The sequence below is a fragment of the Lynx rufus genome, unplaced genomic scaffold (assembly GCF_022079265.1).
Source record: "Lynx rufus isolate CCGP_SWC_20201006 ecotype Redwood Valley unplaced genomic scaffold, mLynRuf1.p SCAF_10, whole genome shotgun sequence".
Classification (NCBI taxonomy): Eukaryota; Metazoa; Chordata; class Mammalia; order Carnivora; family Felidae; genus Lynx; species Lynx rufus.
Window position 1 is genome coordinate 56,286,636 of NW_025814824.1, and position 22,970 is coordinate 56,309,605.

Consider the following 22,970-nt stretch of genomic DNA (forward strand, 5'->3'; position numbering starts at 1 on the left):
CAGGCCTTGCCCCATTATGCCCCACTGCCATGAGGCTCCACCTAGCTTTGTCCACTGCTCCCCTCAGGGTGTGATTTGGTGTTGGTCGCACCCCCTTTTCTGGATGGAGGTGGTCCTGCTCAGGTGTGTGGAGGGCCCTAAGGAGTGGGGCCTCACCTCAGCAGAGGAGTAGCCAGAAGAGGAATATCTGGACATGTCAAAGTCATCATCGCTGGTGGTGGAAGAAAGAAGACAGAGAGGTAGTGATTCCCTGATATTAAATATTAAAACTCCCTGCATCCTACCTCCTAACCCCTTAGTCAATACCTAATACCCCTCCCCTATGCTTTCAAATAACAGATCTAAATAAAAATTGTGCTTGCCGCACAAATGCTCAGCTTCCCTAGCCCCACCCTTCTAAAATTGCCACCCTTAACCTCCTCCTAAATAGAGCTATACACCCTTTGCCCCCATCCTCTCACCTTTTTTCTAGTCTCAAACCCCCCCATGGCTTGTTGGGTTTTCCCAAAGTTCAAGTGTAGCCAGGTGTGTTCCCAGCAGCAGGGAATATCGAATCAGGGCCTATTCAAGGGGGCAGCTATTGGATCACTTGTTCCAGGATAGCATCAGACTGTACCAATCCCCTTTTCCTCTCTCTGCTCTTCCCACCTCCAGATAAAAAATTCCATTCCCTGGAGGATTCATCCTTGGAGAGCTCCTGGCTATCTGAGGAACAACCCAATTGTTCTGACAATATAGCAGGTATGGCCTGTACAGCCCACTTGTATGTTCACACAAGTTTCCGTGCTTGCCTGGCTGCCCCAACATCCCTGTACACACCTGTCCGTGTCAAGGGCGACCAGTGGCTTTTCATCTGGGCTCTGGTCAAGCGAGGAGTAGCCTTTATTGGGGACGACAAGCCTGGGTAGAAAATTTAGGGGATTGGATTGGCAACTGGAGCATGTATCCTGGTGAGGAACAGGGTTAGGCCCTGACCCACCACTCCCCCCTGTCCCTTGGATCCTGTTGAGACTCTCTTCTCAGAGAGGAACTGGGACTGAGGAGGGAGGGAAGAAGGAGAAGCGTAGGACCAGCAGAAATAAATGTTGACTGGCAGGGTCCAGGTGGGATTGGGGGGCCTCTACCTTGTCCGGGCCATGACATTGTTCTTCTTGGGTTGCTGGTTGACGGGACTACCCATGCTGCCATTCTTCAGAGAGCCCTTCCGGGCCAGCTCCCGCTGCTTCTCTGCAGGAGAACATGGGAAGGAAGCTGTGTCCTGCTCCCAGGGCCACCCTACCTCACTGCTCAGGGCTGGCTGGGCTGGGCCTCCATTGTGAAACCCCTTCCTTCTCTAGGAACTGAGGCAGGGATCCCAACTCCAGGCCCTGCTGCTTGGTGGAGACAGTACTTGGCCCTGCACAACCTGAGGCAGATAGTGAGGGGCAACAGGAAGAGGCTGACTCCTGTCTTCCAGGAGCTGTACTCCAATGTGGGGCAGTTAGTGTGTGCTTGATGCCAAAGAAAGGCTGGAGAGGGAGTGATGAAGGAGAATGATGGAGAAGTCAAGGCTTCTTGCAGAGGAGAGAGGACGGCATTTTAAGAAGGAGGGATTGCATATACAAAAATGCATTTAGAAGTGAAGAGAATAAGTATGGCTCCAGATGGGATAGAGGAGTGAAGTTGGAGGGAGGTCAGGTTAGAAAATTAGGATACATTTACTCAGGCATTTATTAAAAAACCATCCATCACCATTATGTCTTAGGTCCTGTGCTAAGGGGTTGGGGGCTCTGGTTACAACCCAGAGCATGAAGGCCTTGAATGCCAGACAGGAGTTTGGCATTAATGCAGAAGCCAAATGAGCAACTGAAATTGTTGAGTGAGAGGGGCAGAATGTGGCTAGCTGGGTGAGGGGCAGGAGGCTGGGGAGCTCCTCTGGCTATACTTCTGACTGTGGTGCCAGCCTCTGAGTTCTCCATGGCTCTAGAGTCTACCAGATCCATGGAGCTGGTCACCAGGTGACCCTCTGCCTAGTATGTGGCACTGTTACCAGTAGCCAGTAGCTGCCTGGGTCCTGAAGGAGGCCTGTCTACCCTTTCCTATTCATCTTAAGCCCAGATGTGGAAAAAGGGATGATGAGTGGAGAGGGATACTAGGGGAAAGCTCTCATAAAATAACTACTAGCTCCAGAGAGGAAGGATGGAATGGGAATTTCCAGCTACTGTGACTCTGAAATTTCCCCTGATCTCCACGTCTCTTAGTCTCTCATATCTCAGTCTCTGACCCTCTCTCTGCCACTGCTCATCTGATTCCAGTTTTTTCCCAGCTTCTTTCCAGCAGGCAGCAGCTGCCATTACCATTCCATGACTCTAGGGGGTGCAATTTGCCTTAAAGTTCCCAGTGGTGATTATCGTGAGTCCAACTGGGACGAGGTCGTGAATTTTCATGAGGAGCTTTGGTGGTAATATAATGGGGAGGGGAAAAAAAGTGTTATTTTAAAAGCATGTTTGAAATGGTGAAAAAATGCAAACAATAAACTGGAAAAACCAAACTATGGACTACTGTGCAACCATTTAAAAGTGTGAAGTTAGGGGCACCTGGGTAGGTCAGTCAGTTAAGCATGTGACTCTTGATATTGGCTCAGGTCGTGATCTCATGGTGGTGGGATAGAACCCTGCATCAGGCTCTGTGCTGGGTGTGGAGCCTGCTTGGGATTCTCTTTCCCTCTCTCTGCCCCTCTGCTGCTCATGAGTGTGCATGTGTGCGTGCTTTCTCTCTCAAAATAAAAAAATAAACTTAAAAAAAAGTGTGAACTTAATCTCTATGTACTGACATTGGCAGGGGCTCCAAGGCATTAAGTGGAAAACAGAAACAAAAAACGTTTTAGAAAAATGTGTACAGTATGATACCACTTGTGTTAAAATAGAAAATAAAACAAGAAAAACTAAAAAGGCTTAGAATGATTGTCTCTGGGAAGGAGAATGTGGTGAGGGAGAGTAAAAGGAGAAGTTAAAATACTTGTTAAACAGTAATGAACAAATAAAACTGGTTGCAGTTTGAGTCTGGTGTCTTGGGAAGATGAACAAATTCCACTGAGAGAACTGTTCTCTTGTTTAGAAAAACAGCATGAGGAGATCCCTGGATATAGTCTGGAATGAGAGAAGCAAGGTAAAAAACAAAAACAAAACAAAAGCAAAAACAAAAATACACCAAACACACACACACACACACACACCACAAGAACAACAACAACAACAACAACAACAACAAAAACCCCAAAGCTGAATAAAAGAATAGTATTCTGTGAAAAGGAGTTCTGGCAGCTACAGAGGGAGAAGTTTTACAATGAATGGGGAAAGGCTCCCAGGACCGAGGAAAGGTCCAGTATTTGGCGGGCAGCTGGAGTCTGAGGAGAAAATGGCCAAAAGGATGGCAGGGATGGCAGAGAAGTTTTGAAGGATACTGATATGTTGTATTTAATTATAAACTCCTTCCTGGATGCACTGTGTTGTAATTCCTCTTCATGAAACCAAATTTTAGTAAGTCTGTTATAGCAGCAGCCTTTGGTGAGCAAAATTTTGGTCCCTGAAGGGAGAAAGGCAGTGTTAGGTGTAGGGTGAAGTGAGAACAGCAGCTGCAGGAGGTAGGGGCAGTGCTTGGGAGCCAAGTGACTTCAAAGAAGCAGGCTGCAACAGAGACTGATTTCAGAGTGGACATGAAATAAACCCCCAAGGGTAAGGGGGTACAGAGATATTTGGGCTTACTAAAAAACCCCTCCAAACAGGAGCCAACTAGACCTTGAGATCTCCGGATGGGTGAGGAAGAAATGGGGAAAGGATCTCAGTTTCTAGATTTTGGGATCCTTACTCCTTTCTACCCCTTAAACATAGTAACTGACACCCTGCTTCTAAGGCAGCTTCTTCCCAGCCTTGTGTAGTGTTTGGTGGAACTTCTAATCCTCTATCTGGGGTTCCATGGGAGCTATCCCCAGAACACCTGGAGTCTTCTTGGCCTCCGAGATGCCTCCTAGAGCTTCAGGCACTGCAGAAGACTATGAATTCCTTCTTTGCCTTGCAGGAGATAAGGTGTCTGGTAGTGCCAATGACTTGGTGGCTTGAGTCTTGGAATCATCTAGTCTGAGTTGGTTTATTTGTGCCACCTCATTGCAGACCCAGCCCAGAGCACCTTGTCCACTCCCCACATCTCCCTCACCCCCCAGACACACTCACCCAGCTTCACTTGGAGCGGGGATGGTTTGTAATTCATGGCTACTGACTCACCCTCCCGGGCGTCACAGTCCCCGTCTGAGATGGAGGCGGCGGCTGGGTCCTGTGAGGAGAAAGCAGAGACAGAATTGTTAGGAAGTGAAAAGGGGCTGCTCTCAGCCCTGAAGCTGGTCCTCCCACCCATACTTTGGGGGCATTAACCCCTGGAAGTAGGCAGGTGATTTGAGGAGGGAAGGGCAGACCCATACACCCTGGAAGGAAGACCCTGAACTGGGTAAAGAGCCATGAATCTCAGCCCCACTTACACTCACCTGGGTGTCTTTCTTCAAAGTCCTGTGTGATCCAGCCTCCTCTTAGAAATCCTACTGTGATTCCTTTAACCCACAGGATCTCTTTGTTCAACCTCCCATACTAATTGCCCTGTTCTTCAGAGCTCTTCTTATGCAGTTGTTTGGTAAGGTATTTTCAGGTTGCTATGAGTTTAAGTCTGGATAAAGGTCAGAGTAGATGCTCCCTAAGATAGACTTTCTTTTTCTAGCATTGTATGGGTCCCTTCACAGGATCCAGAGAACTGACTGGGCAAGCCAGACCAGATTTTAAGGCTGCAGCCACTGGACAAAAAGAATTCTCATGAGGACTTCTCCATTTCACAGATAAGTCCTAAACAGTATCCCCTGGAGAACCTGAAATGTTGGCCGGGTATGGTAGGTTAGAAGATGAATAACAAGCAAATTAGCTGGTGACCAGTTAGTCTTATGCTGCTCAGTAATCCAGCCTCACTGTTTCCTCTAAAACATGCCAAACCTCTACTACAAGGTCTAGGGCCCTGGCTTACCCTGCTTTAGTCCGTTGGAAGGGGCTGGAGTCATTCACATTCTCCCTGAGAAACTGTCTAGGACTAAAGAATGGTATGCCCAAGGTCTGAAAATTGCACAGTGTACCCAAGGCTGTGCCTGTTCTGCTTCTGGAGATGCAGACAGCAGACAGACAGGTAGAATGCCCCAGGACTGGTCCGACAGTGTCAGGTTCAGGGATCTGAGTGACCCAGCAAGGGAAGGACATATAACCATTATGGTAGCTTCTGTTGCATTTAGAATGAGATGGGGGGATGAAAACATGCTTGTCATCAAGGGGAAAAGAAAAAGTCTAGAATGTTTGGGAGGGAAATGTTGGCCTTGCCTGTGTTCCTTCAGGCCATCCAGAGAGACCCTGGATGGGCTGTTGTCACCACAGTGGTATGTGACCTCCTGAGGGCAGAACCTGGGCCTTTCTCCTCTACTCTGACCCCCACCCCTTAGCTGGTATTGTAGGGGACATGGCTCAGAAAAAGTGGGGTGCTGCAGTGCCTCCATCTCAGGCAACTTCTCATGCTGCAGTCCTCTCCAATCCTTTATTCTCTGCTTCCTTGTCTCAATTCCTTCTTGAGAGACTCCTTATGGATAGCACTTGTCCCCTTGTCCCCTGAAAACTTGGAGAAGCAGGCCTCTAGTGGCCCTGACATACCTCTCTGCAGCCAAAACAGCTCTGAGGTGCTACCTGCAGGGGGCATGAAGACTTGACAGCTGGGTTCTGGCTTTCCCCTTAGGCCATAGGTAGGACTCACTCTCAAAGCAAACTGATGGCTTCTTAAAGGGTAAAGCCAATAAACATGCCTGAGGGACCCTACCAGGGAAGCATTGGCACTTTTTCTGTAGCACTTCTCACATGATACACATATCCCATCCATTTGGATATGGTTTCCTCTTCTGGCTTTGAGGACACTGTTCTCCTTCACTCATGTTGCCTCCTTAACCATCATTTTCATCTTGTCCCACAGCCCTTTGTCTCTTCCACAGAGTCCTGCCCTCAGCCCACCTCTCTCTCCTTGGGGAGCCCTGATGTCTTCTACAGTTTGCATTAACATTCTAAATCTATGGACTTCCCAATCATACATCTTCTCCGTAACGCTCCCATCAATCCATATAAATCTCACTGTCCTTTCCCTGGGGCTGACTTTAAACACATGAACCCCTCAGGCACCTCTCCCTCTTCAGTCCAGGTGAGTTCATCAGAGTTGCTTCTCTCAGGCTGGAGGTACTGGATGGAAATGGTAACATTGGAAGGAGACTATGCAGAGGATAGAGTTTGAGTGGGGCCTGGGAAGCTGTTGAGCAATTCTGGTCACAGAGAGCCACATTTGGTCCTTGCCACCACTGGGCAGGTCTTGGTGGCTTTTGATCCCTGAGAGAAACCACCAGTTCCTTTGGGTTATAAGCCAGGGTGCAGAACCCTAAGCTTGAGAAGTCCTGTGCAAAGTCCACCATACAGCATCTCACCTGTCACTGGCCATGATAGGCCATCTTAGTGGCAAGAACAAAGATATCTAGCACTGTGCCTGAAAATTCAAGCCTTTACTGTGGGCTTCCTGTATGTCTTCCCTGAGAAATACAGTCAATGCACCATGACCATCACATGGAAATGTAATCAGGTTAAATGTGAAATATTCATGAATGTTAAGTATCAGAGAAAATCCAGGCAGAAGGAAATGTCTGGCTCCAAGAAATCAGGGAGAATTTAAAATGCCCCCCAAGGACATCTGACAGGAGTTAGCTAGATCCAGGAACTAGAGTGAGGATTAGCAAAATTATTAAACACTCAGAAGAGACAGACATTGAAATGCATCTCTAACAGCAACCCATGTTTCTGCAACCCTTCAAACAAATTCTCCACAGACTGCAGAAATGATTAATAGCCCAGTCTCACTGTTTCTGGGACAGGATATATAGGCTAATGGCCAGTGCAAAGCCAGTATAATCAGAGGAAGGCAAAAGTGCTAGGAGAATCCTTAGAGTTAGCCTGGTCCAGTGATTTTCATTAAACTGTGTTCCCTGAACCCTGTGCCGTGGGTGGGGCTGAGTCCAAGAGCGAAGCAAGAGTATGGAGAATGGAGATACTCTTTTATTTCATTTATATACTAGCCTTTCTATAAAATTTTGGTTGGAGAAACAGTTCTCCTGCTTAAAAAAAAATTTTAAATCCATTAATTTGAGGTGCCTGACAGGGTCAGTCAGCAGAGCATGCAACTGTATTTTTTTTTTAATTTTTAAAATGTTTATTTATCTTGAGATGTCCACCTCCATTTAGGTGTCCTGGGTGTCCGTTTCCTTATTTATAAATGGGACTAATTTTAATACCTATGTCAAATGTTCTTGTGAGGTTAAAATGAGTTAATATATGTAAGCACTTCAGTATAGTACATATTGAGTAATACATCTGTGCTAGTTATAAAGTTATTAGTACAGGTTCCATAAGGCCCACACAATCATGGACAGTATGTTCTAGGGGTGACTGGCTCACAGATGCAGCCCTAGCATCACACAGGTTGGGTCCTAGATTACGTGGGGAGGTATTTATGGAAAAAGTACTCCCTCCACAGGATGAGGAGGGGCCTGACCAGGGAGCATTCTGCCTTCTCTCTCTCTCCTTACTCTAACATGCAACATTTTCTTCAGTTATTTATCAATGGCAGGCCTGTGGTTCATAAATATAAATGGAAAAGAGCCCCATCCTTAGGGAGCTCCCAATAATTATCAACAGTGTCAAAAAACCAGTTGAGTCCCAGAAGATACAGACAATGTTTGGAAATAAGGAAGTCATAGGTGGCCTCAAAAAAGTTTTAGTTGAAGAGTAGGAACAGAATCCATATTATAGAGGATTTAGGAAGGAATAGGAAAAGAGAAAGCAGAAACAGTGAACATGAATATTTTTTCAAGGAGCTAGATGGAGAAGAGAAGGAATGAGAATAAATGACAGCCAGAGGGAACTCTGGAGTTGAAGAATTTCTTTGAAACTGTGGGACACCTGACCAATGTCCTAGATGGAGGGGAAGGAAGCTAGGTAGAAAAGGAGATGTTTCGTAGGTCATGGTCTTTGAGGAGGAGATGGAAACAGAGCCTTGGACCAGAGGAGGAAGGCTACTTACTGAAATGGAAGGTGGGTGAGTATGAGTGAGGGATGCAAATAACATGGAGGCAGAAAGGCGGGTAGAAAGTTAAGGGAGTTCATTCCTAAAAGCCTAGATAGGTAAAGGAAGGGTTTGAATAGTAAGAGGTTGGGGGGAAAGGGGGTACTTGATGACTAGCCGGAAGTGTAAGGAGATCAGACTGGCTGGGCTTCTAGCATCTTTTCACCTGCCCTTGATCTGGTTGACAGGATGAAAAACGCTCTCCGTGGTGCTGAACAATTTTGCCTTTGTCTTGTAGACTGCATGAGTGAGTCGAGGTAGAGACACAATTCAATTTTAGCTTTCCCACAAGAAAGGTAACCTCTGTCCTCACCCCCAAGCATTAATTCTTGGGAAAATGAAAACTGAAATAGATTCAATGGGTCAAGGCGAAATTAACCAAAAAGAAGGAAGGATTTTTATGCTATAGCTAGAGTTTGAGAGCTTAAATTGGTCCTGTGATTAACTGAGACTTATCTGTTTCCTTAAACAACTTGATAAAATTCATTACCAAAAACAAGTACCACCAAGCTGTAGTATTTTGTGGTGGCTCTCATCGAGAGAACCAAAATGGAGAAGAGTTCTGCTCACCCCAGGCCTAATAACAATCATAGCCTAGCCATGGCAAGCTTAATAGATTTTTCTATTATAAAGTAATATGTGCTAAATTTCTTAAAAATAATTTTTAGTTTCACTACCTTGAGACAACCTCTGTAAATGTCCTAGTATATTTAAGATTTAAGTCTTGTGTGTATACCACAGTAGCAACACTCTGGGGTTTCCCTCTCTGGAAGCTGGTGTTTCTCCTCATAGTCCACAGGGGTGGGTTCCAGGTCCCACCCTTGCTTGGACCAGGTGGAGCCAATCAGGGTCTCCCCCAGAATAGGAAGTGGGACCAAGAGGAGAGGTAAAGCTCAAGACTGTAGATTAGGTAGTAGAGAAAGCCACTGGGCAGGGAGATAAGAATAAAGATGATGTTCAGAAAGAAGCAAACACAAGAGATAGAGAAAGTCCTTCAGAGGCTCTGGTTCTAGAACTTCCTCTGCCCTTCTACGGTTTGTAGGGCACATCTACCCTTGAATACTATGAGAAATCCTAGTGTCCTTATAGTCTAGTTTCATTTAAAATTTTTTTTAATGTTTATTTATTTTTGACAGAGAGAGAGACAGAGCATGAGCGGGGGAGGGGCAGAGAAAGAGGGAGACACAGAATCCAAAACAGGCTCCAGGCTCTGAGCTGTCAGCACAGAGCCCGATGTGGGGCTCGAACTCACAGACCGCGAGATCATGACCTGAGCCGAAGTTGGATGCTCAACCGACCAAGTCACCCAGGCACCCCTAGTTTCCTTTTTTTAAAAATTTTGGGGGGCACCTGAGTGGCTCAGTCAGTTGAGTGTCTGGCTTCAGCTCAGGTCATGATCTCTCTGCTCCTGAGTTTGAGCCCGCATCCGGCTCGGTTCTGACAGTTCAGAGCCTGAAGCCTGTTTCAGATTCTGTGTCTCCCTCTCTCTCTTTGCCTCTCCCCCCACTCACTTGGGGGAAAAAGAGAGAGCAAGAGACAGCACGCATGAGCGGGGGAGGGGCAGAGAGAGAGAGGGAGACACAGAATCCAAAGCAGGTTCCAGGCTCCAAACTGTCAGCACAGAGCCCAATGTGGGGTTTGAACTCACAACCATGAGATCGTGACCTGAGCTGAAGTTGGATGCTCAACTGACTGAGGCACCCAAGCACCCCTAGTCTACTTTTCTTTTTAGCTTAAACTAGTTTGAGTTGAATTCTGTCATTATAATACCTGCATAGAACAACATACAGAAAAACAACTGTATCTTATATTCTGTATTTTTGAAAATTAGTATTGGAATATAATCAACTATCCATATTTTTACATAGTTTTTGAAATCATCAATGTAATGGCTCCATAAAGGAGATGTATAATAACTTTTTAACATTCACTTATTTTGGACATTCAGATTGTTTGCAATTTTTCACTATTATAAATAATACTAATGCTGAAATCCATATATATTTACATTTAGGGTAATTTCTTTTTTTTTAATGTTTTATTTATTTTTGAGACAGGGAGAGACAGAGCATGAATAGGGGAGGGTCAGAGAGAGGGAGACACAGAATCTGAAACAGATTCCAGGCTCTGAGCTGTCAGCACAGAGCCCGACGCAGGGCTCGAACTCACGGACCACGAGATCATGACCTGAGCTGAAGTTGGCCGCTCAACCAACTGAGCCACCCAGGCACCCCTAGGGTAATTTCTTAAATAAAGTAGAATTACAAAGTCAAAAAGCAGGAGTAATTTTAATATTCTTGATACATATCATCAAACTGCTTTCCCGAAGGACTGTTCCAATTTACAATGCCTCTAGTCATGACAAAGGGCTATAGCTGGTTTTTAATATTTTATTTTTCACTGTGTGCCAGGAAATTTCAGGTCATCACATCTATCCATCATCTTATAAGAGAACTGTGCCTCAGTTCTTACTTACCTGGTTGCCTCTGGGGAAACTTCTTTCAAAGAATAGAATTCCCTCTGGAATGGAATCATCTGCCAGACAAAATATGCCTGACTTGAGGCCACCAATTAAGAATAAGAGGAGATAAGACTTTGTTACACTGAAGCTTGGGAAAAACTCTAAATGGGCACAGTACTGCCTGATGGCTGGCCACCATGCTTCAGCTGGTCCTTGGCCTGTGCCAGTACATCAGCTATAGGAACCGTGACTAATTGCAGAGCCAGGAGGCAAACTTCACAGAATGAGTATCCCTTGCTTTCAGACTTGGGGTAAGAAAATTAGCCAAAATGGCTCTGGAGTTAACCAACTGAGAATGGCAGCTCCTACTCCCTTACCCATTATTTAGTTTTCAAAAGTAGCTCAGAAACTACTCAGGGGGGAAAAAAGGATGGTGAAAGATCTGAAACTAGTACTGGGATGGTAAAGAACTAGATTCTTTTTTAAATGGGGAGACAAGAGGTCAGTGAATTAAAAAAAAAGAAAAAGATTTAGAATCCTATTCTGCCTCCTTCATGGTTAGGATTTCTTGTCCTAGATTGATGTTCTGCTATTCCTCCCCACTCTTACTCCCCTGGAAACCCTATGACTAAAAAGCCTTTGTTTGGGAGAAAGGACAAATACCTCAACTCAGGGACACCTACTACAGCAGCTGTGGCTTGAGGGAAGCCTGTGCATAAAGGCCTAGGGGACAAGCCTCATGACCCAGGAGGTAGAAACCAGAGCCAGAAATTGAAAAATCTTGGTTCCTCTGGGAGGCCTCGCCTCACCTAGCTCCTGACTTTCATTCCTATCCTTAAGCTTATCCCCTGAGCCAGATGTTCAGATGCCCTATTTTGGATCAGCTAGAGACACATGTCTTGGCCTATACAGTCTTGCGACCCAGAGGGTTTTCTGAGCTTGCTATCCTGCCACACCTCCTCCAGCTCCCATTTCAACATCTTTAGGGAAAGACTATCTCACTCAATGGAAAAAGGGGTGAAGGTGTAAAGTTCTTTAAAAATAGATCAACAATGGTTAAAATGGCTAATTTTATGTTATGAAAAAGGTTGAAGAAAATAAAAGATAGACTGGTAGGGCCTAAGGCAGAAGGAGAAAATGTGTGAGGGTGGGCAGTGGATATAAGGAGGTCCTTTTCCTCCCTCCCTCCCTCCATCCACCTTCCCTTCCTTCCTTCTTTCCTTCCTTCCTTCTCCTTTCTCTCTCCCTTTCTTTCTCCCTTCCTCCCTCCTTCCTTCCTTTCTTTCTTTCTTTCTTTCTTTCTTTCTTTCTTTCTTTCTTTCTTCTTCAGTTTCAGCCAACACAGACTTTGGAGATGAGGCCTTTCATAGGAGAGGGGCAAGGAAATGATTCCAAAATCAAAGGAGTCATAAGGGCCAAGGGATTCTGAGTTGAGTTTCTGGAGGCCTTCTGCTTGGGCAGGACCCAGAGGAGGGGGAAAAGGACATCAGATATTCAGGGCTAACAAAGCTTTAGGGAGCATGTCTGGAGGATCTTTCAGTTTCCTTCCAGGATGTGGATTATAGTTCCCCAAGGTAAGAAAGGAGGCTCAGAACATCGAAGAAAGATGCTGCCCTACTTTAGATGCTGTAGATGCTGCCTACAAATAGAGGACATTTGGTTGGAGAGTCTTTGAGACTAGTCCCTCAGCCTTATACATGGTAGGAAGCTGAAGCAGGAGAAATCTCAACAGATATTAACATTTGGTCTAGGCCAGCCTGATTTGTGGATCTTCACATGGATCTTGGTCCCAAATCTCACTGGAAGGTATTTGGTAAGCTTCAGTTATTCAAGGGACTGAGCCTGCCCTGCCCTGGTTCATGAATCTTTTGGAATCCTTGTTTTCCCAAGAAAATAAATAGTCTGGCAGTCTCCTCACACAACTGCCATTTCTGATCCTTTTCCTCTGGCCTTGGAAGAGTAAAGAGCTACCTGTCTGCAGTGAACAAGTGAACAATGGACTCAGGGCTGGTATCAAACAGCTTCTCCCTTCTGTGGCATTTCCTACCCCCATCCTTTCTCATCTTTTCAATCTGTTCTTCTAACCTTCATTATAACTGGCAAGCACCACTTTTTGCTCATAAAGACAACTTGCAGTTCTAAAGCTTAGCTCTGTGGACAGAGCAGTCTCCTATTCTTTCCTTTTGCCCCCCTGATAATTAAACATCAGTAAGTTCACCACTTGTTTAAAAAACTTGATAGTCACTGAATATCAACATGGGGCAGGCAGGGAACAATGTACTTTGGGGAGGGAAAGATACTGATTCTTGCAAAAAGACTTTAGTCTAATGGTAAAAAGAAGACAGAAGCACATATTAGCCCATTTAAGGCAGACAGAGGAGCATGAGAGAGAGGAATGCATAAAGGGTGGTAGAAGCACAGAGGAGAAAGTGATGGTGGTAAAGGTTTGTTACCCTCCCTGATGTAGAGGGTTGGGCCTGGGCAGGAACCTGGGGAAACTACAGGCTCACCTATTAAGTGGCTGGCAAGAGCAATGACAGTTGAGTGTAGGGCCAGGACTCTATTCTAACTACCTTTAGTTGCTGTTGCTATCAGGCATTCAGCCTACTCTATTTTTGTGTGGGGGGTGGGTATAACAGGGCTTTTTCCTTACCATTGAGATGCACAAACAACTCTCCCACAAAGAAAGGTCAAGAGACTCTAGGTGGATGGTTGGGAAGTGTTTCTATTGGGAAAGCAAAAAGGGATCCAGAGTCCTAAGAGTACTTAAGAGGGAGAGATGGTGGCTCTGGTAAAACAAACCCTACTGACTCTAAACAAGCCTAGAGCCTGCAGTCACTCCCACCAGGTGTGCTTTGTGCAGCAGAGAGGTCAATGCTACAGGTTCCTGGAGGCTCAGGGCCCAGCCCAGCAGTGAAGGAGGTCAGAGAGGGGAAGGAGAGGGTTAACTCTACAAAGACTCATAATCCCCTATCTGAGTTTCTGTTAAGTCAGTTTTTTAAAAAATTTATTTACTTATTTTGAGGGGCAGGGTGGGGCAGAGACAGAATCCCAAGTGGGCTCTGCACTGTTGGTGTAGAGCCCAATGCGGGGCTCAATCCCACGAACTGTGAGATCATGACCTGAGCTGAAATCAAGAGTTGAAAGCTTAACCAACTGAGCCACCCAGGTGCCCCAAGTCAGTTTTTTTAAGTGTGTGTGTGTGTGTGTGTGTGTGTGTGTGTGTGTGAGAGAGAGAGAGAGAGAGAGAGAGAGAGAGAGAAGTGTGTGCAGTTGGTGGTAGAACAGTAGCGGGAAGGGAGATTCTAACCTAGCACAAACTCAAGGCAAGTTTTCAGCAGTGAAGCCAGCCGGTTGCTGATTATGTATCTCTCTAGGGAAACAATATCCATCTGCTAAACAATATTCATCTGTCCTGGGGTCCCTGCTGGAGGGTCTTCCCAGGCTCAGGGTAGTAGAGATCCTTTCTCTACTCACCTGTCATTCTCTGGCTGGTGCAGTGACATTAACCAGCTAACTCAAAGGTACAATCTCATTCCTGAGGTATCAACAGGAAGGGGCCCTGAAACAACAAAAAACCCATACCTATCCAAAGAGCACCCATACAGTTCTGTAGCCCACACCTCTGAGGAACACCTCCTTTGCTCTGACTATACTCCCTCATAGCTCCTCCCCACCTGTGCAGCCTTAATGTCTTCTAGACAGTTCTGACATACATGCATAGCCTACATCCCTCTATACCTGCTAGCTTATGTATGTGCCTGTAGGAAAGTGCTTCTTTCCTACATTAAACATTAATGTGCATACAAATAACCTGGGGATATTGTTTAAATGCAGATTCCAATTTAGTAGGTCTGGAATGGAACCTAAGTTTCTGCATTTTCACACAAGCTCTCAAGTGATACCAATGCTCTTAGTACAGCGGCCACACTTTGAATAGCAAGGTTCTAGGCCAGTCTTTCTACATCCACACCATCCCCAGACAGCCTCTAAAAGAGCCCTCTGTACCCACCTTAATTTGGTTTTATACTCTTAGTGCCAAGACAGGACAATGGTTTGGTGGGGGAGGAGGAGAGATGACCCAAAGCTCAAGTTGGGGAGGCTGCTCTGTCTGCTAAGAGCTCTGGCTGCACGAAGGCAGAGAATTGTTCAGAACAATGCAGACCAGGTGTGGTTCATCTGGAATTCAGCAGATCATTTAGTTAATATTGTTTGAATACCTGTTACTTTGTTATATGTACAAAAATGGTGCTTGGTGTTTTGTAATATATTATCTCATTTAATCATCCTAAAAGACTGAGTAAGGTAAATACCATTCCCATTTTCAAACTGAAGAACCAGCTTATATCAAGTAATATGTTCAAAATCATACCTTGAAGGGTGGTTAGCACTAGAATTTGAATCTAAGTTGTCATTTCTTATACCCAACCCCTTCTTAGAGACATCAGATGAAGACATGAGATTAATAACACATCAGAACTTACACAGCTGTGGGACTGTTGTCTTATAAAGCAGGCACTTGGAAGGCTGTTAGTAGTCTCATCATATCTCCAGTGCTCTGCACACACTTGAAGCTCCTCTTTAGAAAATGGCATGGATGCTTTCTGATTAGTAACCTCCTGCTCAAAAAGTTCTCCATAGGAAGGAAATATTGGAGTCACTGAAGCACTCAATAGCTCAAGACAGAGAGAGACAGAGATAGACAGAGACAGACTAGCAGAAAGCAGGAGGCAAGAAAAAGCACTACAGACTGAGAGTCCTGAGCCCAGGAGAGAAAAGCAGAGGACAATTAAAAAAAAAAAAAAAAGAGAGAGAGATGAGTGGTGCCTGGGTTGCTTAGTTGGTTAAACGACCGGCTTCAGCTCAGGTCATGATCTTGCAGCCTGTGGGTTCAAGCCCCACATCGGGGTCTGTGCTGACAGCTTGGAGCCTGGAGCCTGCTTTGGATTCTGTGTCTCCCTCTCTCTCTGCCTCCCCCACTCACACTTTGTCTCTCTCTCAAAAATAAATAAACATTAAAAAAAATGGAGATGAAAGAGTCTCAGCCACCAATTCAGTTCTGGTCCTAAATTTTAGGGGCACTTATATTCTAGGCACTGTGCTAGGTGCTACAGATATAAAGATAATATGATCTCTACCCATGAAGAGCTTAAAGGCCAGTACAAAACGCAAATAAATAAGCAGATAATTTTTTTTTAATTTTTTTTCAACGTTTTTTATTTATTTTTGGGACAGAGAGAGACAGAGCATGAACGGGGGAGGGGCAGAGAGAGAGGGAGACACAGAATCGGAAACAGGCTCCAGGCTCTGAGCCATCAGCCCAGAGCCCGACGCGGGGCTGGAACTCACGGACCGCGAGATCGTGACCTGGCTGAAGTCGGACGCTTAACCGACTGCGCCACCCAGGCGCCCCGCAGATAATTTTTAATAATAAGGCAAATGCTACAACAGAGGTTTGTATAGAGTATTGTCTGTATACAGAACAGAAGGACCTATTCCACCCTGGGGAATTAGGGAAGAATTCTCCAAAGAAAGCTGAGGCATGAAGAATGAGTAGGAGATAGATAAGAACCAGATGAGAAAGAGGTAGGGAAAGAAAAGAAAGGAGTAGGGAGGAAGACACACATGACTATATGGCAGGCTCAAAGAATAGCTCAATTTTGCTAGAATGTTAAATGGTGGGGTGAAATGGCAGGTGATGAGACTAGAATTGGAGGAAGGCTTAAAATCATGAAGGGCTTTGTAAATCACATTCAGGGGCTTTGGACTTTAATGGAAAATAATAGGACTGGAGAAGAAAAACACATCAAGGTCATACTGCCAGGCCTTAGTGGCTGACTAGATCTGGGTTTGAGGGGAAAGACCTAGACAAAGATGATTCCAGGTTTCCTCAGTGTGTGTGTGTGTGGGGGGGCACCTATAAATATGCATGATCAGAGAAAAGAACTTGGGGAACACTAACATTGAAGTGTTGAAGGGGTAGGAAGAAGAGAACTGACAGCCCAGGTCAGAGCAGCAGAGGGTCAAAGAGAGCCTGGTGTCATGGATGTCTGGGAAGAATAAGGTTTTGAGAAGGATAATGTAAAACAGGGAGGAACCAGAACCAGAGTGCTGAAGGGGCTCTTATTTGACAAGAGAGACTGGAGTGGAGGATGGTTGAAACTAAAAGGTAGGAGACAGTGGAGAAGGGCCAGATGTTTGAAGATGTCAAGAAAGAGAATTCAAGACACAGGTTCTTCTGTGGTTTGCTGACATTTCAGCAAAAACTCTATTTTTCTCTCAGTATTATGGGTCTGATCCTTGGGAAGCTTGAGACTCCCCAAAGAGAAGCCCTAGTAGAGAAATCTAGCCGTGGTCGAGACCATGGCAGGTCTGCTATTTCTTAGGAATTGTGGGCAAGGGTGGTTTGAAGGCAAGAGAGGCTGACCAGGGCCTGGGCAACCTCAAAGTAACAGCAAACTGAGTGGGAGTGGGTTGTAGCTGCCCGAGTTCTGGCTGCACTACAGTCCCATGACTTAGCCTTGGGTCATTCTCCCCAGGCCATGGCAAAAAGCAGCAAAAACCCTGGACTTCTAGTCCTTTAGGCAGGAGGACTGCACAAACCTAACAAGAGCACCCTGGGAATCCAGGTCAGTGGAGAGAAGCCTGCATTGACCTTTTTCTAGAAGGAGAAACACCTGCTCCACCAACCATGGACATCCAGGAGAGGCTTAGCATTGGAAACTATACTCCAAGTGATCATGGTTCTGTAGTGATCATGATTTCTCATTTTTAAACCTTCAATAACACTTTTCTATAAAAATAAACAAATATAAGTAAAACTAAAGAATCATTTGACCTAGGGGCACCTGGCTGTCTGTCAATAGAGCATGCAACTCTTGATCTTGGAGTTGTAAGTTTGAGCTCCATGTTGGGTGTAGAGATTACTTAAAAATAAAATCTTAAAAATAATCATTTGACTTAATTATCGATGCATCCCTGAGGTATAGTAATGGAGCCAGTAAACTGCATACCTCCACTGTAAGAGAATATATCTATAATTAGAATTGGGGGTAGATTCTAGTTCTGTCTCCTCCATCCAAACACCAGAACCTGTGGGTGAGTGGGCAGTGAGCAGGAAAGCCAGGCTTGCCCTAGCACTGGCAAGCTCAGTGAATTTGGACTGACTTCTCCCAAAGCCTTGATCTTGGGTGCTGACTACGCTTTGAAAACATCATGTTTTGAGGATGAAGAGCCTGTTTGGCTATTTACAAAAATGGATCTGTGAATGCTGCCAGAGTTGAATGAATGTTTTATGCCATTTGATGCATTTAAAATAACCCAATAAGTTGAAAAATTTTGCTGTGAAGGGAATGTTTGTTCTGTAGAGTTAAGTCGTGGTTACAATTAGAAAAGAAACTCCAAAAGTTCCTGTGTTTCCTGGCAGGGGAACAATGCTTTCTCTTCATGTACTTCACAAGCTAATGGCAGTCAGAAGGTTAGTTACAAGGCCTCACATCAGGGCTTCAAGGAAGTACAGAGTAACCATTTCCAGGAGTATTTTGGATTCTATATGGACACCCAATTTCACTTGTTCATATTATGACTTCTACTCTTCCCTCTATTCTCTTCTATCTTTCACTCCAAGGAAAACCTGAGCATTGGCTTTTAGTGATTTTATCCTATCAATGTTTAGGAGAGTACTTTACAATTCCTTGTTACATCTAGGTGGGACCAAGACAAACTCTCTCTCTACAGATAGGAGAACTAATAGTCTGTAGAAAGAACCTGAAAATCCAGTCAACCCTGGGCTGCTCTGGATTCTGAGAGAATTTTGCCACCCACCCCCTCTGCCTTAGCCCCAGCCAACTGCAAATTGTCTGGATCGAGCTGCTTCGACACGCTGATGTTATCAGCCTCATGGTGCCTGGAGCACGTAGATAGGAACAGGGAATGGCGCCGTCTCACCGGATGTAGTAATGCAATTTAGATTCTGAAATCCAAGTATAAAATCTTGAAAGCTGACATTTTTTATCTACCACAGGAGGGGGGTGATGGGGCGGAATTCCCAGCAGAACCATCAAAATGAGGAAATGGCTTCTGTCATAGATTAATAAGTAGTTCAAAGCACTGGAAAAACATACAGAGAGGATTTGTAGGGAAAGTTCTTGTCCACCCCCCCTCCTCTGAGCCACGCTGCCAGGTGAAGACCCCTCCATTTGTGTGAACCCTATGCTGGGGCTAAAAGTGCCTCTTCTGAGCATTCCTATGAAAATCCCCTGTGCTGGGGAGATGGAAGAAGCACCAGCCTCCCCGGGGGGTGGGGGGGTATGCCATAGCAGTTTGGGTGGGTCTCAACCAGCCCTTTTTTTTTTTGAAAGGAGCAATTCAGACTGGGCTAGAAATGGTGGCAAAGAAGTAGTCACTTAACTTTTCCTCTCATTTCCCCAACTTAATCCTGTGTCACTCTCCCCACCCACCCCCATTACTACATTTTGCATCACTGGTCTTCATTGCTGGTGGAGCATGAAGAGCCTTCCTGCCTCATGCTCCCCTTCCGGCTACACCTTACTTCTCCTTCAGGCTTCAGCTGACACATCATCTCTTACAAAAAGCTTCACACGGGGGCACCTGGGTGGCTCAGTCAGTTGTATCCGACTTCAGCTCAGGTCATTATCTCACAGTTCACGAGTTCGAGCCCTGCATCAGGCTCTGTTATGACAGCTCAGAGCCTGGAGCCTACTTCACATTCTGTGTCTCCCTCTCTTTCTACCCTCCCTCGTTCACATTCTGTCTCTCTCTCTCTCTCTCTCTCTCTCTCTCTCTCTCTCTCTCAAAAATTAAGAAAAAAAAATTTCCCATGAATACCAGGATAGGTTAGGTCCCTCTATAATATACTCTCACAGCACTACCCCCCTTCCATTTCTTTCATGTACTTATCAAATTTTACTTCAGTGAATACTTGCATAATTTATTTAACAAATGTTCACGAAGGCAGGGACCATGCCTAGTTCTTCTGTGTCCTCCCATGCCTAGCATAGAGAATGAAGGGCTGTGATCTGATAATAGACAAACAGATTGCTTTCTATTTGGTTTGAGCCATAGCAAGGCTCTTTCTGAAACAGAGGTGGCAAAAGTCCAGTGGCCTGCCAGGTTGTGCCAGGACCTTGTCTAATGATGTCCCAGACAGATGTTGTATTGTGTACTCTTTGTAGGGCCACTTCTCTATGTAAGCCTAGGGGCTGAAAGATTGCCTTCCAGGAAGTTATTTTGGAGAAGAGCCAAAGTAGGAGTCCCCAAATCCTCACTTACTCCCTTGCTTGCCTGAAGGTTTGGCCTAGTTAAAACTCACTTAAGGCCCATGGCCAATGCAGCAACTCAACTCCAGGTTGACTACTTGTGGGGGCTCATCAACAGCTAAGCACACACAACTTTCTTTGAGACTTAAGGTCCAGGCTCATATTTTGCTTGCTGATATACATACATCATCATCAAATGAGTAAGGCCCAACTCTTACTATCAAGTTTCAGAGGAGTGGGAAGCTAGCTTGGAACCAAACCATCAGAAAATCCTTTGGAGGGAGATAGGGGCAGGGCTGCTCTGATCCTATCTGTTTTGACAACCTGGGGCTTACAACCATGCGGACCAGGCAGTGAGCCACCCAAGGCATGGGAACGTTTGGGAGTTCATACATAAGGGCAAGGAGACAGCAAAGGAAAATACAAGAAACCTCCCTGAACAGTAAGCACAGCCTCTGGCTGGAGAGTAGGGCTTAGTGGATTCCAGGTTTGCCTGTGAACTACACTGACTTAGAGAGTCTAGACAGGTCATTTCACTCTCTGAGTTCCCAGGTCTGTTTTTATTCAGGCCCTGAGATTCCAGAAAGAGCCTCCAGGGCAGAGAGTAAATGAGTTGTCCCAGGTCAATGCCAGATGGCAGCCCAGGAATTAGAATTTGTGGACTCTTCTTTCTAGCCAGCTGCTCCTTCCCCTGAGTCCTGAGCTTTTTCTTCTTCTGAATGCTCAGGACTATATTTAATTTAGTAAGGTTTGTGGTCACATAATCACTGCTCCTAATAAAACAATGAATACAGAGCATCCTCTGTTAAGGAAGGCAAACATGGGGAAGGCTTTGCCCCTGAGAAAACAGGCCAAAAGCAAGTTCTGGCTGAGGTTAGGCCTGTTCTACTTGAACAAAAACCAACACAAGCAACTCTCTTGGGATCTGACAGAGTCCTCATCTGTTCTTGTTTCTTGTCTAGGCTTGCTTATATGTCAATAGCCTGTGCTTAATCCCATAGCAAGGGCCTCTCCTGGAAGCTAGAAAACACTGTTTCCACAGGCAAGAGAGGGGCCTGGCTGAGGGACAGTCTGGATCTAGATCCTCTGAACATCTTTCCATCCATAACTTAGTTACTACATTGTTAATACTCCCATCTTCAGGAGTATTATCCAGCCAAATCTCTTCAGGTAGATTCGAGGCAGCCTTAGTCCTTCCAGCCCAAACTCTTGTCAGGTCTACTCATGGCTCAGCAAACACCATATGCTCTTTTCTCCTCCTTGCCCTTGCCTGTCCCATTTTGACTGTCCAGTGTTAAGAGAAGGAGCCTGCAGCTGTTCTCTGGTGGTTTAGTATTGCTTTTGCACCTGTTTGTTTGACCAGGAGGTTCTTTGGGGGTATAAAGCATGTAATGGCCTTTTAGTTCAGACAGTTCTTCCAATAAGGGATCTAAGAGTATGAGAGGTGAAGAAAGCAATGGAGGAGAGCCTTACACAAGGCCCAGAGCAAGGGTTGTTGGGAGGGATAGGATCCTTAGTGCTTTCACTCAGCCTCAATCCAGGTAGACCTACCTTCCCTCCTTACTCACCAGCTGAGGCAATCAAAGTGAGAACACGGTAACCTCATTTGCTGGCTTTGATTAATTTAGCTATGGAAGAGGCCTGGAAGTAGAAAAGGAACTATCAACTAGAAAATCCAATCCCTAGTAGGTGACTGTGATTCCTCTGCCCTTCCAGATTCCTCATACACCCCTCCTCTAGATGATTTGGGGAATCAGGAGGGAAACCCCTCTACAATATTACCTCTCTTCTGCCTAGGGTCCAAGTGCATGGCTAGGGTGAGGGTGTCAGGCTGAGAACCTCCAGACTCACTAGTTTCATTTCTGTTTCTATTTGCTACACTTGCCCCTATACACCTTATGTCAATGCTCTTACCCTAAAAACAACAACAACAACAACAACAACAACAACAACAACAACAAATCCAAAACACTTTAAGTCAAGTGGACACCACTGCCAGGCTGATTGTACAGTGATAGCTCATGAAACGTTCCAGCCTCAGACCTTGAAATCTGCTCAGTGCTTCTCTTTAGTTTCCCCTGCCTCACATACCAGATTAAAGATGGGAATGCAGATGTATTAGAGACAAAAGTCGTTTTAACACTCCCTTGTTCCACTAGATTCTTACCATCCCTCCAAAATTCTACAGCTCTGAGGTATTGGGGTGTGAGATCCTAACCAGGGACAGCTCAGATGCTGTCTTGAAAGCTTATTTCACCTTCAGAGTGATAGTGACCTCAACAGAGAGAGTTTGGTCAGGCTAGATGTGAGTGGAAGAAGGTGGGGCAAGGGCTGGAAAGGATAAGGGGGAGTCCCTGGATTCATAGGGAAGATCCTGGAGACAGAAGAAGCCAGAGACATGTATAGGAAGGCTATTCAAAATTAAAGAAGCAAGGGTCTTAATGACTCAGGCACCTAGTCTTTTCAGACCTGGCAGAGACTGGGCTCTTCTAGGAGCTATCCAGGGTCCTGAACTGCCACCCCCTGAAGACCTAGGAGTCTCTGAACAAAAGCTCCACATGCCAGTTAACACTGACCTTAAATGGTTGGACCCATTGCTTGAAGTAGTGACTCAAGTCATTCTATATAGCTGAAGCCTGGGCTTCATGCCAGCAGCCTGGCTCCCTAGTCAGATTTTCAACAAGTGATTATAAGGTTGAGATTAAGGATCTTGGTGTATGTGAAAAGTATCTTGTAGTACTTCTGGAAGCTCAGGACTAAATGGGTCTGGCTCAGGCAAGGTGGCTGGTCATAGGGAAAGGAAAGAGGTCTCCATGTGGCACATCTTCAGACAGATCAGCCATTCCTCTCCTCACTTCAGTGGCCACTGCACACATGTGCTTGTACACACACACACACACACAAGCATGCATGCATGCATGCATGCACATACACACATGCCAGATTCTCTGCTCTGTAACTGCAGAGGCTGTACTGCTACAGAGATGGTATAGTCTCCTTTGTCTGCATGTTAGCATAATGTA

General features: G+C 45.4%; 1 protein-coding gene across 4 annotated transcripts in view; it reads right to left on the bottom strand.

Annotated features, from left to right (window-relative positions):
• The window catches only part of FAM219A (family with sequence similarity 219 member A), a 54,334-nt gene that overhangs the window by 3,326 nt on the left and 28,038 nt on the right, over positions 1–22,970 (bottom strand). For 2 of the 4 annotated variants that reach the window (XM_047065671.1, XM_047065664.1), the window contains exons 2-5: positions 4,260–4,308; positions 1,125–1,227; positions 820–900; positions 157–211 (exon numbers count right to left, since the gene is read on the bottom strand). In XM_047065671.1, coding sequence (XP_046921627.1) covers positions 157–211; positions 820–900; positions 1,125–1,227; positions 4,260–4,308 — 288 coding nt within the window. Of the gene's footprint in view, positions 1–156; positions 212–819; positions 901–1,124; positions 1,228–4,208; positions 4,309–22,970 lie in introns of all 4 variants that reach the window. The other 2 variants (XM_047065654.1, XM_047065645.1) reach the window with 1 other exon arrangement.